Source organism: Delphinus delphis, chromosome 9 (assembly GCF_949987515.2).
Source record: "Delphinus delphis chromosome 9, mDelDel1.2, whole genome shotgun sequence".
Classification (NCBI taxonomy): domain Eukaryota; kingdom Metazoa; phylum Chordata; class Mammalia; order Artiodactyla; family Delphinidae; genus Delphinus; species Delphinus delphis.
Genome location: NC_082691.1, coordinates 83,532,156 through 83,549,755, shown reverse-complemented (window position 1 = coordinate 83,549,755; position 17,600 = coordinate 83,532,156). Strand labels below are relative to the sequence as shown.

General features: G+C 52.3%; 2 protein-coding genes across 2 annotated transcripts in view; one reads left to right on the top strand and one right to left on the bottom strand.

Annotated features, from left to right (window-relative positions):
• Window positions 1-17,600, bottom strand: part of SND1 (staphylococcal nuclease and tudor domain containing 1) — a 417,946-nt gene that overhangs the window by 53,002 nt on the left and 347,344 nt on the right. The window lies entirely within an intron of this gene.
• LRRC4 (leucine rich repeat containing 4) lies at window positions 5,778-8,724 on the top strand. Its single transcript, XM_060020831.1, has 2 exons — window positions 5,778-6,346; window positions 6,531-8,724. The coding sequence occupies exon 2, from the start codon at window positions 6,631-6,633 to the stop codon at window positions 8,587-8,589; it is 1,959 nt and encodes a 652-aa protein (XP_059876814.1). The 5' UTR covers window positions 5,778-6,346; window positions 6,531-6,630; the 3' UTR covers window positions 8,590-8,724.

Sequence of the window (17,600 nt, the reverse complement as noted above, 5' to 3'; positions counted from 1 at the left end):
TAACATCATTACTGTTACTGCTACACAAAGGCAGTTAAAGGGAAGGATAAACCACAGGGCCTGTACTGGGCTAGTGCACCTGAAGAGTACATTTCCAAGGCTTTTGGCTGGACCTCTCTGGGCTGTTTGACCATAAAGACAATTGTGGCTAGAATGGGCACCAACTGTCTATTCCAAAAGAGGCGGCAGTTGGGGCCTTGGGAGGTTTCTCCCTTCACTCAGGCCTGGCAGCCCGAAAAGAAACGGTTAAGCCCCAGGAAACCAGCCTCAGAGAAGAGGATGAGGCCCTTCTATTCTATAGCCCTTTGTCATTCTTATTAAGCATCTTTTCTTTTCTGAGGTTTTCTACAAATTGCTCTGGATGGGACCCAGAGGGAGAGTGCTTTTCTGTCCACTTCCTTCCGACTTCCTTAGAGAGCAGAGTTCTTAGGGGAAAAGGACAGTGGATTTGGAGGCACTAGGAAGAGTGAGTAAGTCTAGAACAGCTGTGTCGCCTTGAATCATCAGGCTCAAGGAATAAAATCCATTCCCTTATGGCTGTGGGTAGTAATGGCATAGTCACAGGCTCACTTCAGGACCACAGGCAAGAAAAATAACCTTATTTTTTTGCAATGGTGACTTTATCCACTAAACAGAAACCTCATGACCAGTTGACCCTGGAAGAGTATCTGTACATGTGGGTGGAAGTGAGTGAGAGATGCAAATACACACACACACACACACACACAATGTGTTCATTGCCTTCGGTAGGAGAAGGTGACTTTTTCCATATAGACCATTTCTTATGTTTTGTCACTACTAATTCACCAACCAACTGATGTCTTTCCCTTTGTGGAGGTCAATTTCCATACTATTTTTCTTTTTCTTTCCTCCTATCTTCCAAATCGCTTTTCCTCCCTTGCTCTTGTTCTTTTCTTAGTTAAAACGGCAGTGTAAACAGTATAAAAACAGATAAGGTACTTGAGTACGGTTTGGCAGCCGAAAAATATTGCAAATAGGAACTAGAGTTTCAGGGGGTACATATGTGATCTTCCTGCCACGGATGGACCCACCTTGAGGGGGCCAAAAGCCTACTGGAGGCAAGGTAGCACCCTGCTCACTCCTGGCAAACCCTGCGAAGCATTATGGACATCTAGTGGCTGCTGAGGGTAATGCCTCAGCGATGCATGTCAGGCTGAGGAATGGTCTACCATGGGCTTTACCAGGCGCCCAGTTATGCTGGGTCCCCTTAGCCAGTCCCCTGGATGACCATTTCTTCTCAAAAAAATTTTTTTTAACACTTTCTTTTATGGGGGGGCCACGCTGCGCAGCTTGCAGGATCTTAGCTCCCCGACCAGGGATTGAACCCGGGACCTCGGCAGTGAGAGCACAGAGCCCTCACCACTGGACCAACAGGGAATTCCCTCCACTTCTTATTAGGGGTCCAAAGTCACTCTGAATGGCTCTATCAAAGACCCATCGTTAACCCAGCCCAGCAAGGTATAATGATAGCACCTGCATACAACAGCACAGAAGGCAGGCATTTGGAAATATCTTCAAGCCCCAGGTTTAAATGCCAATTAGCCACATACTGTCGTCTTGACTGAGGGGCTGAGCTCAGAAGGGACAGAGACTCTGATGTTAATTAGTAGTGTGGCTCTAGGTAAGTCACTATGCCTCTCTGAACTTCATTAACGACATCTGTAAAATGAGAGGTTAAGTCCAGATGATCTCCAAGGTCCCTTTTAGCTTTAGCACTCTGTGATCTGCAGGCCTTTTTCGTAGCTGAGAAAACAGTCTGCTCTGCTCTGGCACTGTGGATTTCTCGATTCAACTGAAGGAATCATTCGCTTCTCAACTTTGTGGTGCGTTACCAAGACTTGACTACAACCCCAAAGGATCAATCTTCTTCACAAAGCTTTACATCTGAGGAGGGGTGGGAATCGTGGACGATGAGAGCTGGAAGGAACTTTCTAGTCCATTCCCTTAATTTTAGAAATGAAGAAACCAAGGTTGAGAGCCGTCTTAATTTAAGCTTTGTCACATGTCTAATCAGTGGCAGAAAAGGGACTAGAACTCAGGCATCCCAGTCTTAGTGCAGGTAACAAGTGGCTGACACAGCCTTGCCGGATCACTGGCTGGCTTCTTCAACTCTGCTTTATCGCAGCAGTCTCTCTGTGGGAAACCACAAGTGAAAACACTCTCAACCCGGGGTTTTCTCCTTTTCTCCTCTCCAAGTTTAAGCCCTTCCTCTTCTTTTTATTCCCTGGTGGCACCACTCCAAATCAAGGACGCAGTCAGAAGCAGGGGCTGTGAGGAGCAACAGACAGATGGCTAGACGACACTCGAGCGACAGGATTAGAGGCTTCAGTGCCACTTCCAGTTCAAAAGGGCTGTGTGTGCTGCCACGGTCCCACAGCCTCCTTGGTCCAGTTGATGGTTTCTGTGATGCTCCCTTAGCCTAGCTGGCCTACAGAGGGCAAAGTACCCCTATCTAGAACTCCATGAGCTGCACGAAGCTTGGGTGATATCACTCACAAATATTTACCACGAGACCACCCCATTACTAAGTACCGGTTTGATCCTACCCTTCCATCCACCTACACAACATTTGCTGGGCCTGGAGCTGAACAGATGGGTTCTGAGTTTGCCCACACCAGCCAGGCAGGCCCCGCTTCTGCCTGAGGGGGGAGGGGCAGCCATATACCAGGGCGCCATCCAGACCCTGGCCGGGGTCCCTCTGGAACCCTACCAGCTCAATGCCAGCTGTGGCAAGGAGAGAACTTCTCAACAGCGGGTGTTCAATTCTCCTCCACAGATACCTGTCAGGCTAGACTCACACCTGGGTATAAATGGGTGTGTCCTGCTCGAAGCTGATGGTGTGCAAATGGGGCTTAGTCAAGAAGGGAAAAAGAGCCCAGATGGAACTCAACCTCCATTTCTCTCTTTGATTAGTAATTGTGAGTCAAACGAGTTAAATAAAGGATCTATTTTCTCAGCCCCTCCTCTCCCACCCTTCATTCTAGTATATTCCATATACCCTTCCCTGAAATGTTTTATGCAGGCTGTCCCCCCACCTTGTCTCCGCCATTTACTCTATGCAGAGTGAACATACTGGACATCTTTGTGGCAGCGATGAAAACACTGGACTCAGGGTTTGAAGACTGGATTGAGATGCTGCCTCTGTTGCTTTCTGGGTGTATGACCTTGAGCATGTTATTCGCCTGCCAGAGCTCAGTACCTCTATCCATAAAATGGAGACAACCATGGCAATTGTGTCACTGGGTAAAGGCAGATTAAACAAGAACAGATCTATCCACCCACCCATCCATCCATCCATCCATCCTTGGTATAGTGGAGAGCATACAGTAGACAAACATCCCAGTAAACGACTGTTGAAGTAAATGAATGAAACCTGAGTTCTTATTGACTGGGAGAAAACTCTGGAGAATCACTTTTACTGTCCAAGTTCCTAGACATCTGAGCTCTGCCAGGGTTCAAGGCCTGGCTCTACCGCTTACTATGTGATCTTAGGTAACATATTAACTATTAATGTTGTTATTATTTGACTGCAAATACATAATAAAAAAGTTGGTAAACGACAGGGAATCCAAATTGCCTACAATGGAGCTGTTTCCATTCCCTCCACGGACTTCAAAAATTCCCTGGCATATTTAAGGAGGTTTCAGATTACTGGGCAGCATACAATATTGAGATAAGGGTGTGGCAGAATCCAGAGAGTTAAGAGATCCAGGCCAGGACCTCCTCCTCTTAAGCAACAGCCCACGTGCAGGTAGGTGATGGGCAAGCAAGCTTGCCAAGGCAGAGGTGGGCGGGCACAAGGAAAGGAGCCTGGAGGTAGCCCTTGAAAAGAAGCAACACTAAACCAGTGCCATATTCTGCCAGCTGGCTTCCCAGGGCTTAGCCACAGTTGGCCTCCGCCGCACCAGGCAGAGAAAGAGGAGTCATTTTCCCCGGTGGGAAAACTCTGAACAAGTCCTGTTCTCGCTCCTACACTGGTCCATCAAACGCCCCGGGGTCGCCTCTCACCGGAAGTAGGGGCAGGACGCTACGCAGTTCTTCCCAGGGACTCCCAGAAACAAAGAAGAGCTGGTGGAGCTCATGGGGCAGAAGCTTTAAGACCCACTCCCTCCAATCTCTGGGCGCACGGAGGGAAAAGGGCGCGGGGCTGCGAAGAGTGAGAAGCCGCGGCTCCGGCTGCTTAATGAACGGGTTGTGCCCTGGCTGCTGGGAGTTCACCTCAATCCTTCCAGCTGGTTGGCGCGCTGTCCCAGGTTGTTACTCCCCTAGCTCCCCGCACTTGGTCTTTCCTTCCACGGTTTGCCTCACCCGCAACCCTCATTAAGAAAATTATCAGTGAAAGCCCTAGTTAAAGCCGACGACGGGTGAGGAAATTTGCGAGGGAAGGGGCAGGACGAACAGACACATGTGCAGCAGCGCCCCGGCCGCCCCCGCGTCCCCCAGTGCAGCTCAGAACTCCGAGCGTGCAGCCCGGGCCGAGCGGCCGGTCGCCCCGTCCGCAGTCGCCGGGGGTGAGGATGACGCGGTCCGGGCGGGAGGCCCGCCAACTGCAGCAGCCCCGCCGAGGGCCGCCGCGCCTCCAGCTCCCCAGGCCCTGAGCCCAGCGCGCCCAGAGCCCGAGGGTGCCCGGTGCCCGGTGCGGGGCGGGGGTGGGGGCCGGCGCGATCCCTCCGCAGCAGCAGCCCCGCGCCGCTCCAGCCTATCAGCGGCCACCCGGCGGCTCCCTGCGATCGGACCAAAATAGCTGCGCACGCCTGCGACTTGCGCGCGGCCCCCCACTTGACGCTCACTCCTGTTCCCTCGCCCGGCCCGCTCCCAGCGTCTAGAGGGGGCGGGGAGGAAGCGGCCGGGGAGGGGGGTGGGGCTGGGGGAGAGAGGAAGGAAGAAGGAAGGAAGGAAGGAAGGAAGGAAAGGAGGAAGGGAGGGAGGAAGGGAGGGAGGGAGGGAGGGAGGAAGTCGCACGGAGGCGCACAGCTCCGGGCTGCGCGGCGCGGGCCGGCGCGGCGCTGGAAGGCGCCGGCGTTAACCCCTCGAGGGCAGGCAGCGGAGGGGGAGCGGTGTTAATACATAAGAGCACTGCATCACGCTAATCTTCTCTCCTCAGAACAGTATGCGTCAGCAGTACATTCACGTTCTGACTGAAGGACAAAAGGATGAGAGAGCAGTCTGCGTGGCTGCTGCCTGCAACACCGCGAGCCTGGCGCGAGGAGGAGACGGTGGGCGCCGTGCACAGGGGCCCCGCTGCTGCTGCCGCCGCCGCTGCTAGCGAGTGGGGACCATGTTCCCGGGCTCCGGAGCGTTCCCCGCAGCCGCGACCCCCGCTGCTCACGCCGCCGCCGCCGCCAGCGCCGGGGCCGCTGCAGCAGTCCGCGGGCAGCGCAGCCGCTGAAGGCGCCGGGGGCCGGAGCCCTGAACTCGCTCCCTCTGCACAAAGCCAGATCCGGCGGCACGCCGGCGGCCCGGCTGCGGCGGGCGATTCCGCGCCTCCGGGGGCTGCAGGCGCCCCCGGACTCCCCGAAGGGGCCTGCGGCGCGGGGCGACCCGGCCGTCGCGCGCTCCTCTGGCCGGCAGACCAGGTCCCGGCGCTGCCTCCATGCCGCTGCCCCTCGGGGGGCTGGACGGATTACTGCTCCTCGCACCAGCAGCCGGCGGACTGGGAAACTGAGCCCAGTTTTTGTCTTTTTAACCCTTAAGAGAAGAGACGAGGAGAGAAGGGGGTGTGTGTCGGAGGGCGGGCGGGGGGGGGGGGGGCGAAAGACCGGCGAACACCTCCTCTTAACTCTCGCAGCACCGCGAGCGAACGACTGCATCAGCTGCCTCGGGCCGGGAGCGGCCGACACAAGGAGAGGGGCCAGCGCGGCGGCAGCTTCGGCAGCGAGCGCGGCCTGGGAGGCTGCGGGGCGCCCCCTCACTCCCCGCCGGGTGGCAGCCCCGGAGCGGGCGGGGGGCGCCGGAGGCACACTCCGGCGATGAAGCGGCTTCCTCCTCGGCTGGTGCGAGCCGGGGCCAGGGTCCAAGGACAAAGCCGGGAAGCGCTGGTGGCGCCCCGCCTCGGGCTGAGGGGGGGGCATGCACCTGCATAGCCCGCCGGGCTTCGGCTCTCCCGGCGCGCCTCAACTCCGCGGCTCCGCTAGCCGGCTCCGGATTTACTAGAAGCCATTTTGTCTCCCCCACCCCTCCCCTCCCCTCTGCCCTCCCCGCCCCCTCTACTTCCCCCTTTTGTTAATTAAAACTAAGAAGTGAGAATGGGAACGAGGTGGCCAGCTCCGGCGGCGAACGCTTAAGGACACCGCGCCAGTTCTTCCCTCCCTTCCTTCCTTCCGAGGTAGGTGAGAGAGAATGACTGGGTGGGGATGGTCGCAAAGGGGGAGAGAAAGTCCCAGCTTTCCGAGGGCTGGCCTCGAGGGGGGGCTGGTAGACGAGGGGCCACTCTTTAGTTTGGCATGATTTTTTTTTCCGGCCGATCTGCTCCGTCTCTCTAATCGCCCCCTCCCCACCTCCTTCTCCAGATGGAAAGAGGAGCACCTAGCTCACTTAAGCCGGGGTAGGGCTGGTTCTCCTTTCCGAGCCAAAATCCCAGGCGGTGGTGAATTATGAACGTGCCACACCATGAAGCTCTTGTGGCAGGTAACTGTGCACCACACCTGGAATGCCGTCCTGCTCCCCGTCGTCTACCTCACGGCGCAAGTGTGGATTCTGTGTGCAGCCATCGCTGCTGCCGCCTCCGCCGGGCCCCAGAACTGCCCGTCTGTCTGCTCGTGCAGTAACCAGTTCAGCAAGGTGGTGTGCACCCGCCGGGGCCTCTCCGAGGTCCCTCAGGGTATTCCTTCCAACACCCGGTACCTCAACCTCATGGAAAACAACATCCAGATGATCCAGGCTGACACCTTCCGCCACCTCCACCACCTGGAGGTCCTGCAGCTGGGCAGGAACTCCATCCGGCAGATCGAGGTGGGGGCCTTCAACGGCCTGGCCAGCCTCAACACCCTGGAGCTGTTTGACAACTGGCTGACAGTCATCCCGAGCGGGGCCTTCGAATACCTGTCCAAGCTGCGGGAGCTCTGGCTGCGCAACAACCCCATAGAAAGCATCCCCTCTTACGCCTTCAACCGGGTGCCCTCCCTCATGCGCCTGGACTTGGGGGAGCTCAAGAAGCTAGAGTACATCTCGGAGGGGGCTTTTGAGGGACTGTTCAACCTCAAGTACCTGAACTTGGGCATGTGCAACATTAAAGATATGCCCAACCTCACCCCCCTGGTGGGGCTGGAGGAGCTGGAGATGTCAGGAAACCACTTCCCTGAGATCAGGCCTGGCTCCTTCCATGGCCTGAGCTCCCTCAAGAAGCTGTGGGTCATGAACTCACAGGTCAGCTTGATCGAGCGGAATGCTTTTGATGGGCTGGCCTCCCTGGTGGAACTCAACTTGGCCCACAATAACCTCTCTTCTTTGCCCCATGACCTCTTCACCCCACTGAGGTACCTGGTGGAGTTGCACCTACACCACAATCCTTGGAACTGTGATTGTGACATTCTGTGGCTAGCCTGGTGGCTTCGAGAGTACATACCCACCAATTCCACCTGCTGTGGCCGCTGTCATGCTCCCTTGCACATGCGAGGCCGCTACCTGGTGGAGGTGGACCAGGCCTCCTTCCAGTGCTCTGCCCCCTTCATCATGGATGCACCTCGGGACCTCAATATCTCTGAGGGTCGGATGGCAGAACTTAAGTGTCGGACTCCCCCCATGTCCTCCGTGAAGTGGCTGCTGCCCAATGGGACAGTGCTCAGCCACGCCTCCCGCCACCCACGGATCTCTGTCCTCAACGACGGCACCTTGAACTTTTCCCATGTGCTGCTCTCAGACACTGGGGTATACACATGCATGGTGACCAACGTGGCGGGCAACTCCAATGCCTCGGCCTACCTCAACGTGAGCACGGCCGAGCTCAACACCTCCAACTACAGCTTCTTCACGACTGTCACAGTGGAGACCACTGAGATCTCGCCTGAGGATACAACACGGAAGTACAAGCCCGTTCCTACTACGTCCACTGGTTACCAGCCGGCATATACCACCTCTACCACGGTGCTCATTCAGACCACCCGTGTGCCCAAGCAGGTGGCGGTAACCGCGACGGACACCAATGATAAGATGCAGACCAGCCTGGATGAAGTCATGAAGACCACCAAGATCATCATTGGCTGCTTCGTGGCAGTGACTCTGCTAGCTGCTGCCATGTTGATTGTCTTCTATAAACTTCGCAAGCGGCACCAGCAGAGGAGTACAGTCACAGCTGCCCGGACTGTTGAGATTATCCAGGTGGATGAAGACATCCCAGCGGCGGCATCTGCAGCAGCAGCAGCAGCTCCATCCGGTGTATCAGGTGAGGGGGCAGTCGTGCTGCCCACAATTCATGACCATATTAACTACAACACCTACAAACCAGCACATGGGGCCCACTGGACAGAAAACAGTCTGGGGAACTCTCTGCACCCCACAGTCACTACTATCTCTGAACCTTATATCATTCAGACCCATACCAAGGACAAGGTACAGGAAACTCAAATATGACTCCCCCCCCAAACTTATAAAATGCAATAGAATGCACACACACACAAAAGACAGCAACTTTTGTACAGAGTGGGGAGAGACTTTTTCTTGTATATGCTTATATATTAAATCTATGGGCTGGTAAAAGAAACAGATTATATTAAAATTTAAAAAGAAAAATCAAAACAAAACTATTTTCTAACTTGTAAGTTCTATTTAAAGGGGGTGGGGGACCTTGGGAATGTTGTGGGATAGAAGCCACAAGTCAGTCTGCTGTGCTGCCAGGAGAGATTTCTGGTATAGGGTTGAAACTGCTAAAATAAAACCAACTAAAACACCAACCAATATCCCTAAAGAGTTAGGGTGTGGGCTGCTGAGGGGTGGAGGGTAGACTGAACTGTCGTTTTTTAGAAGATGCTTCATAGGACACAGGAATACCCATTTCTCTAGACATCTTTCTTAGGCTGAGAGCTGTCTTTGCAGATTTATCTTATTTAAACAAAGAATACAAACAAACGAAAAAGAGCACTAAGAATTTGTACTGTGCTTAAAATGTTGAGAGGCAATAATTTTTTCTTCAGAGGCCAAGGGAAAGACAGACCTGTAAAATGTAGTTTAAACAGGAAAACCACCAAAATTCAACTGAAACCTTAAGGGACCGAGTATGTGCATCCCTGTGCACAAGTCTTCTTGGTTTGTGCAGTGGGACACAGCGTGACCCGCCTGACAGAGGGCTTCGGGAAGGAGCAGAGAAGGAAGGGAGCTGGCGTAGCTGTCAGTCAAGCGCTTTCACATTGCACCAGATTCCTGCAGTTGGGCTTAACCCACTCTGTGCAAGGCATGTGTCTATTCAGGGCTTCCCAGGAGAAGGAGGTGGCCCCTGGGGGGGCAGGGGGGCGTGGTACCAAAGGGGGATGGGAAGGGAGAGCAGAGGCAGAGAGAAGGTATTCGCAGGAGGCCATAACTCAGCATTGTGCCATGTCCACCTGTTGTTCCTGGTATCTGACAAATGATTGTAGACAGTGATGCATTTGATGATTTTTTTTTTTTAAAGGATTGGTTTAAGGTGGACAAGGGGGGAGAGGCTGGGAGTGGGAAGCTTGGGGGAGTGGAAGCTTTTCTCATGCTTGTGATTTGGTGACTATTCTAAATGCTGATTCATTAGGGATTATTACTGCTGATGTCAACTGGCTGTGGTGATGGGGAGGGGGCAGGACATGAGTAGAGAAGAAAGAGGAGAGACAAAAAGGGCACAGGCTCATTGAAAGTGATGAAGCCTTTCCTCACCAGGATGGTTCACAAAAAAGATGTGAAATCCACAGTTAAAACAAAGTGATACACACAGAATGAGTGTGGCATGGAGTCCTGTTGAATGTAGCACAATGGGGGGAAATGCTTCCCTCTCCCAGAGCTACCTCAGGAGGAGGGGGACGAGAAAGGGCGGGCGTGGGTGGGGAAGGCAGAGATCCCTGTTATTCTGGTCCATTTAATGATGTAACTTCTTTCATTTATTATTTTAGCTTTAAAAGGAAATAAAGGGTTCAGATTTGAAAGGGGGTGGGGTGTGGGGGGGAAATGCCACTGATTGTAACGTGAGAAAAGTGTATTTTTGTATTTTAATAAATATTGTTCAATTTTTAATTCAGTGTCCCCAAAGGGTTAAATTGAGTAAGACCCTGAACCTATAGCTTCTTATGAGCACTGACCAAATAATTTATATTTAAAGAAAAAAAAGGGGAGGGGAGGACAATCTTCCATTTCTTTGAAGTATGGGAACACGCTAAAGCTGTCAGCCACTTTTCCTTAGCTTAAATAAAAGCACCCCGATACTAGTGCACCGTTCACAAGCTAAGTGTGTTAGTCCCTGGCTCTGTTGGGGGGTAGAACTGAATTCCCTGTGCCCTGGAAAAGCGGGGGAAATGGGTCAGCCTCAGCTCCTGGGACCCGGCCAGGAGTTAAACGCCACCTCAGCAGAAGCTGCTGGTCAGGCAGCACCAGCTCTACACGGGGACCCCGGGGGACCTGGATTTAAGAGCACTGCAATAATGTTGTTGTGCTTAAAGATCCCACAGGCGGTGTTGCTTCTGTTCTCTGGGTGCTGAATAGTCAGTCAAACGTGTCTTGGTGGTGGTGGGTATTGATCTCCTGATGTGTAGCCGAGGGACGTGGTCCAGGCAGGCTGCCTGAACTGGGACCCTGCGTCTCTTCAGCACTAGTATTTATACGAGTGCAGGGAATCGGGACTGAGTGGGTGTCATCTCCCTGGCGCTGAACACAGAGAGAGGCAGGCAGCACTTCGCAGCAGTTGGCTAAGAAAGGGCCAATTCTTAATCCTCCTCTGTGTGTTTGTGTATTTCACATACACAACATTTCTGGGTGTCGGTGTTTGTGGCAGTGTGTATGCATGGGCTCACACTTTTAGAAACTGCCATTCATGTCTCTAGGCTACAATGATATGTTCCTCCGCCCGTCCTTTAGTACCCTACCCCCAGTAAAAAGAGAAAGCTGCAGCCGAGAAAAGGGTGGGACTTGGCGAGGACCAGTTGAAAAATGCAAGAAGTCACCCCCTTTCCTAGTGCCATAAGACACAGCTCAGGCTGTTTAGAACAGCTTCCTGGGTACACATTCAGAGGCAACTGTGAAGGAAGGAGCTGCTTCAGAAATAGAGGATGTGGAGCCCGTTTCCTTACACCCCTCCTCTTTTGACAGCTATCTGGGCGGCCAGGGAACTATGCAGTAGCTGTGGAATGACAAAGGCTCTGGGGCTGAACAAAGATCTGAGGGGAGAGGGGAAGAAATGGGCCTAAAACATTCCTGGGGAAGAGTCCTATGAACAAATGCACTTGTCCTGGGGGTGGGGCATATTCAGGTCTTGGAATCTGAGGGAGAAGTGCTTTCCAGAAGGAACCTCAAAGGACGTTCCTGGGGGAGAGAGAATATGGTCCTGGGTATGAGTGTCCTTAGAGCTGCAAGGGGAGTTCCTTTCCCCACTGGGCCTACTCCCTGACCTGGGCACCGGTTCAGCATTTAGAGTGGCAACTCTCCTCTGCCGTGATGTCGGGTACACCCTCCTTTGTAGCAGACACTTGGGACAACTTTTCAGAGAGGAGTCCCACGAGCACCGAAAGTGCAGCCTTTAATGCTGGGCGGGTGACTCATCCTCGGCCTGGCCAAGCTGTAGGGTTTGTTACCTGAGAACGGAACACGGGTTGGCAGCTCTTCGGGAGGGGAGTCATAGCAACACGTTACAGGGAAAAGACTGCCGCTGATTATATGGAGTTAGAGACTTTTCATTACAGAATTTTTTAAAGGCCGTGAAAAACCATGTAGTCTAATCCCTTCACATTTTACAGTCAAGGAGACCGAGCCCCAGAGAAACTGAAAGATACAGTCCAAGGTCACACTGCTAATTAGTGGAAGAGGTGGGACTGAAACCCAGGTCTCTTGACTACCCAAACCAATGTGCTTTCTCATAAAGGCTCTTACTGGCTCTCAAGAACATCTCTCTTTCCTGGCCAATATGCAGTGAAAATGGGGCCTTCCTATAGCTATTGCTGTGTTCTCTTCTCCCTCCTCTTGGAGCTGTCCAGTCTCCTTCAGAACCAGCTCTACTGCCCTCCGGGGCCTGAGCAGAATTCGGACCACAGGGGCCCCAGAGGTGGCCCAAGGGCCACGTGTGCTGACTAAGGAGTTGGATTCTCAGGACTATACCTAACAGCTTCCTGATTCTTAGGTTCAATGGCAGGCAGAAACCACGGGATCCCACAGAGGGCAGCGGCTGCTAGGGAAAAGGTGAAGTAGACAAGGCAGGGTGCTCACAGTGGGAACGATGGACTGGCCTTCTCCCAGCCTTAGCCTTGGAAGCTTGCAGAGTAAAGGACTGACAGAGGCCTTAGAGCACCTCTCAAGGGCAACTTCTCCCCAGCGGAGTGGTTTCTGCTTATTTGGCTGAACAATGAGACTATTTGGGGAGGCGGGGGCTCTTTAACTCCTCTCCTCCATTGCATCTACCCTGGCCCCAGCTCTAAAATCATGATCTGGTCGCCACTCCCACAATTTGTTCTAGGGCCTTTTATCACTCTTTGGTGTAAAGCTGCATTCTACTATCAGTGAAGACAGAGCAGACAGGCTAGTTTCTAAGGCCTAGGGACATCCGCTCTATCATGGCTGTTAACATGTACTGTAGCTAGCAACTTTTTGGGACGGGGGGGGGGGGGCTGGTGCGGGGAGGGCAGCAGCCTAGTAAAGAGTCCCTTGAAGACAATGCCTATTAATGGGGAAGAGATGCAGAGTCCATGCCGTTAATGGTGGAGATGGGTAGAGATTAAGAGAAGGCTAAGTGGGCCTTACTCAGCCCAGGCTACTACCTTAGGGGGCCAGAGCCCACAATTAAGGCTTCAACATTTTACTGCAACAAAGCAGCAAGGGCTTAAAATTAGAGAAGAAAAAGAGAGAGAACATTTATATCCAAACATATGTCTGATTTTATCTCCTCTGCTGGCACTCAGCACTCCGTGCCATCGGCTAATGCAGGCACCGTTCACGCCATTTCTAAATCCTGCCTCAGCTAAACTGCAAGGCAGCTTTTGGCTCAAAGCACCTCTCTTGGTTTCCGTCCATTCAGAAAGCACCCTTTTCCCCGGAGGGGGGAAGAATGGTTTGGGTAGTGGATTAAGGTTGTTTTCATCTTTGCTTTAAATTGAGATGAAGTAAATTGCTTCTTGGAGCAGGGATAAAGGCTTCAGGAACCTTCAGTGAAATACACATATCTGCAAAGCAATATAGCATAGTGCTTACAAGTGTGGACTCTGAAGCCAGTCTTCCTGGGTTGAACCCCAGCTCTATCGCTTACTAGTTATGTGACTTTGGACAAATACTCATTTTCCTCATCTGTAAAATGGGCATAATATTGGTATCTACCTCACTACTCCGTAGTTGTTGTAGGAATTGAAATTTGACGATCAGGGGACAGACCAACTGACTAGCCCCCATCACCACCTCTATTCTTGAACCTCATCCATGTCCAAAGAGAGAACATGCCTACTGAGCTACTCTAAAGAGGAAGGCTAATTAATTATCCAGAAGTCCTGGGCAGCACGACAGCACCATCTACAAGCCCAAACACTGTGGGAAAGATGGGGTGCACTTTTCTTCCCAGGAAAACACTGCCTTGTGCTCTGTTCTTTAATCTAGCTCTTTAGATGGCCCAAGGCACTGTCTTAGGCCAGGAACGGATTACCTTTTCTTATGGTGGGTCAGGAGAAAGGAAAGCTGCTGCTGCTGGAGGTGCACAAGATGAGGGCTGGGACAGGAAGCACCTACTAAAAGTCCTGGTCCTTTACCAGGAGGGTGAGCTTCCCAGTGTCTCATCACCTCGCCCTGTTTCCTTATCAGGGTGCTTTGCCAAGGGAGGTGGGCCCACGGAGGCACCAGGAAGGAGAAGGGAGCACAGAGAGGGCTGCTGGGGCTTCAAAGCAGTATTGGAGGGCTTGAAGGAAAGAAAGGCAGGAAAAAGCACCATAATTTGAGCAGGTGAGAGCAGGATGGAGCTGTATGGCAGATGCACAGGCTAAGGGGCTGCAATGCAGTTAGGGAGGAGAGCCAGGGAGATTCCTCTGCCCTAGCAAGCAGGAGGCTGGCTGGACCCTGGCCGGGGGGAGGGCCGGTAGCGATATTCATGGCACGGAACAGAGCAGAAGAAAAGCAGGGAGATCAACTTTCCAAGAGAAGCCTAAGAAAGAATGCATTTGATTTCCTAATGAGAGGCTAGAATTAGATTTTAGGATGATCACAGGTTTCATCCTCTGGAACATGCCAGCTTTGCTGTCAGTACTTGGGCCAAACCACCTGCCCACGACAGTCCTGTTCCCGATGCTGGAGGCTGTCCACTGCTTGGCAAGGGTGGGGGGGGGGCAACCCCACCCTCAGGGCTGTAATCAAATTCTGATCCTGATGGGCTCCCTCAGGACCTCCCTCATTTCTGTGAAGGCACAGTCATGGGGGGAGAGGAGAGGAGAGGGTGCAGCTCACTGTTTATCCACGAAAAGAGTGTTATATAAATCGTGTTTTCCCATAAAAATAATGACGACTGTTGAGTTCAGTGCACATGGACCCTGGCAGTGAGTCAGAAAGGTCAGGCCTGGGCCCGTGGGGGAGAGCCCACGGAGAGGCTCTCCTGGCAAAGGAAGTTAAGCATCTGAGAGGATGGCGCTGTCTTCTCTAGCTTATCCTGGTAAAGACTCTGAAACCTACAGCAAGGAGGCGCTGAGATGACAGGCTACTCTGATGCCAGGTGTGGGGACTGGATGGACCAAAGTAGTACTTGGCCTTCCGGGTTCATCCATCCTGTGTGCCTAGGAACAATACTAGAGCAATTACTGAAGTTTAGATTAATTACCAAATACCAAAGGAACAGCCCTTGATCTACTTGCTTCTTTAATATCCACCCACCTTCTTATATCTCCGATTAATAAAAAGCACCCCCCCGTTAATTCTATCAGACTCCCCCCCCCCATAATTCCCATTTGCGTACAGCCGTCTGCCATGATAGGACCTAGGATATCCCGCAAGATCCTTCCATTCTAGAAGCCTGATGGCTCTTTCTTCCTTCTAGCAGTTCTGCTTCCTCTCCCAAGGCAAGTCCTTAATCTGTAGTCTCTTACATTTCTTTAATAAGGTCTCAATCGTGGTTTCCCTGTCTGTGCAGGTGCTCATTTAGTTACCAGATAAGCCACTCTACCCGCTCAATGAGTCAGCAAAGATGAGGGAGAGGTGCTTTCACACACTAACTGTTTCCTGTGCAAAGTTTGGTTTCCTGGCCTCGGGCTACTTCTTCCCAGGCTTCAAGGCCCTCCCCGCTCACCCAGGTTCATTAAGAACATTCACACAGGTCCTCCCACTCAGGCTCCACCCTGGAGGTGAACTGAATCAGCTGTAGGCAGGTCCCTGGATAGTGCCGCCGTGTTTGTAGGAACACACAGCGCACCCCTCACAACAGGCCCATCACAGTCCCAGAAGTGGAGGCCAGGCCTCATACTAACAGCCTATTCCTGCAGCCCACCAGCTGCAGTGGATACAGTTATAATCTATTACCGCTGCAAGACGACTTAATTTCTGGACTTAAAGGAAGTCGGATAATACTTTATCCTATTAGCGTTTGCCTGTGTGAATTGACACTGGCTTCCTTCTGACATGACAGCATATTCTTCCAATTCATCTCTTAAGGAGATGAACTGGGGAAGTCTGGAGTAAGATAGGAGGGAGGGCCAAGGAAGAGACTGCTAAAGGAACCAGGGGAAGGGAAGACAATCTTCAAATTAGGAATGGGGAGAGGAGACTTAGAGGGATATGGCAAGACTGAGATAGCTCAAAACATGTTTGCATTTCATTTTGTTTCCCTTGTGAGGGAAGCGACAGGAACTACCGGATGTGTCGTATGCTTGTGTCTGAGGAAAAAAGGTTCTGAAGCCACAGAGAAGCACAAACACAACACGGAATTGGCCTATTCCATGTGCCTCTGGTTTCAGCTCGTTGGTCTGCAGGGTAGCTTTCCCCTTAATTCCTCTTCCACCTTCCTGTTTTAAGTCCACATCTGCTCTGACCAGTGAGTGGTATCATATCAGCTGAGGGCAGCTCCACAGTGTGTTCTCACTGCTGGTCGACCTTGGAATGGCAATGGTCACTGAGGACAGAATGATGGTTTACAGCTTCTAACTTCAGGAATGTGGAGACAGTGAAGGGAGCTTCCGAGTTAATTCAGAAAATCTAGTTGAACCCTCTCATTTTATTTGTGAGGAAAACGAAGCCCAGGGGGGATGTGACTGCCAGTGCCCGCTAGCTGGTAATGCAGAGACCAGGTCTCTGGGTTCTCAGCCTAGCACCGGCAGGGCCACTGCGACTTACAACTCCAGGGGGCGCCACTGACAGAAGCTACAAAGTGATTAGTGCCCCCTGGAGTTTGCAATTTGGTGCAGTCCCTCACCCTTTGCTTCCAGGGACGGAGGGAAAGAAGGGAAAGGCCTTTCAGGCCAGTACTTTATCTGTGCTTAATGCTGTCAGCCAGATGGTGCCCATTCCTGACTTCACTCAAACAGCTAGAGCTGAAAAATCAGGCAACTTTTCCTTTCTCTTCAGCCATGAGTGTTCCAGGGCATGGGAGTTCTGATGGCTGCCCAAACAGCTAACAAATTAGAAGGAGCACTTGTGGCTGAGGCCGCCCTCCCCATCCCTATAAAAGTGAAGAGCTGTAAAGAACAGGTATCCCTGTGAAAGGGAGTTTTGCAGAAGCTCAATCATGTCAGAGGTCCGTTCAAGGTCAAGTGGACCACTGGAGAAGCAGGGACGTCTAGAGTTCTGCTTCTACCTTCCCTGGTACTGTAAAACAAGGAGACCCTCACAGGGAAAGCTCAGGCAGCCCAGGCTGACTCGGGGCCTGCAGCTAGTAAACGTCTCCTCTTCCCCCATCTCAACAAATCCCCTCTTGGGAAACGGAGTGGCCCTGCCTAGGATTTTATCACATATATTTAATTAGAATCTATCTCCTTCATGATGGTTTCAAGTGAAGTCCCAGTAGAAACATTCTAAAAGACAGCCGCTTACAGCCAAGGATCTCTTTTAACCAAGTTAATTTAGCAGAAATTTGCCATCTTGGATCGGGTGGAGTTACCTCTCTTCTCAACTTCAAAGCTGGGAAGAGAGGGGAGGTGGAGAATGCAGAGAAATAAAGAGGAGGGTGGGGGCTTTGAGCAAATGAGTTTCCGTCTATTAAGGAGCAGTAATTTCTGCTAGCTCCCCTAGAGACTGGTCCCCTCCAATAATGGCCTGACTCTAATGATTCCCACTCCTAAGCAACAGCCTGTGTTCTGCTGGTGTTGAGATGAACAGTGCCAGAGAAATTCCCTTTCTCTCGGAGGTGCTGCTATTATCATCATGCAGGAGAGATTACCAGCCAGGAGGATGTGCTGCTGTTGGGGGGACAGAAAGATAACCAGAGAAATGTACCTCTCCAAGGCATGGTACTGCTGACCTAGGAC

Coding starts and splice junctions, on each gene's coding strand:
- LRRC4 (XM_060020831.1), top strand. CDS start 6,631: ATGAAGCTCTTGTGGCAGGTAACTGTGCACCACACCTGGAATGCCGTC.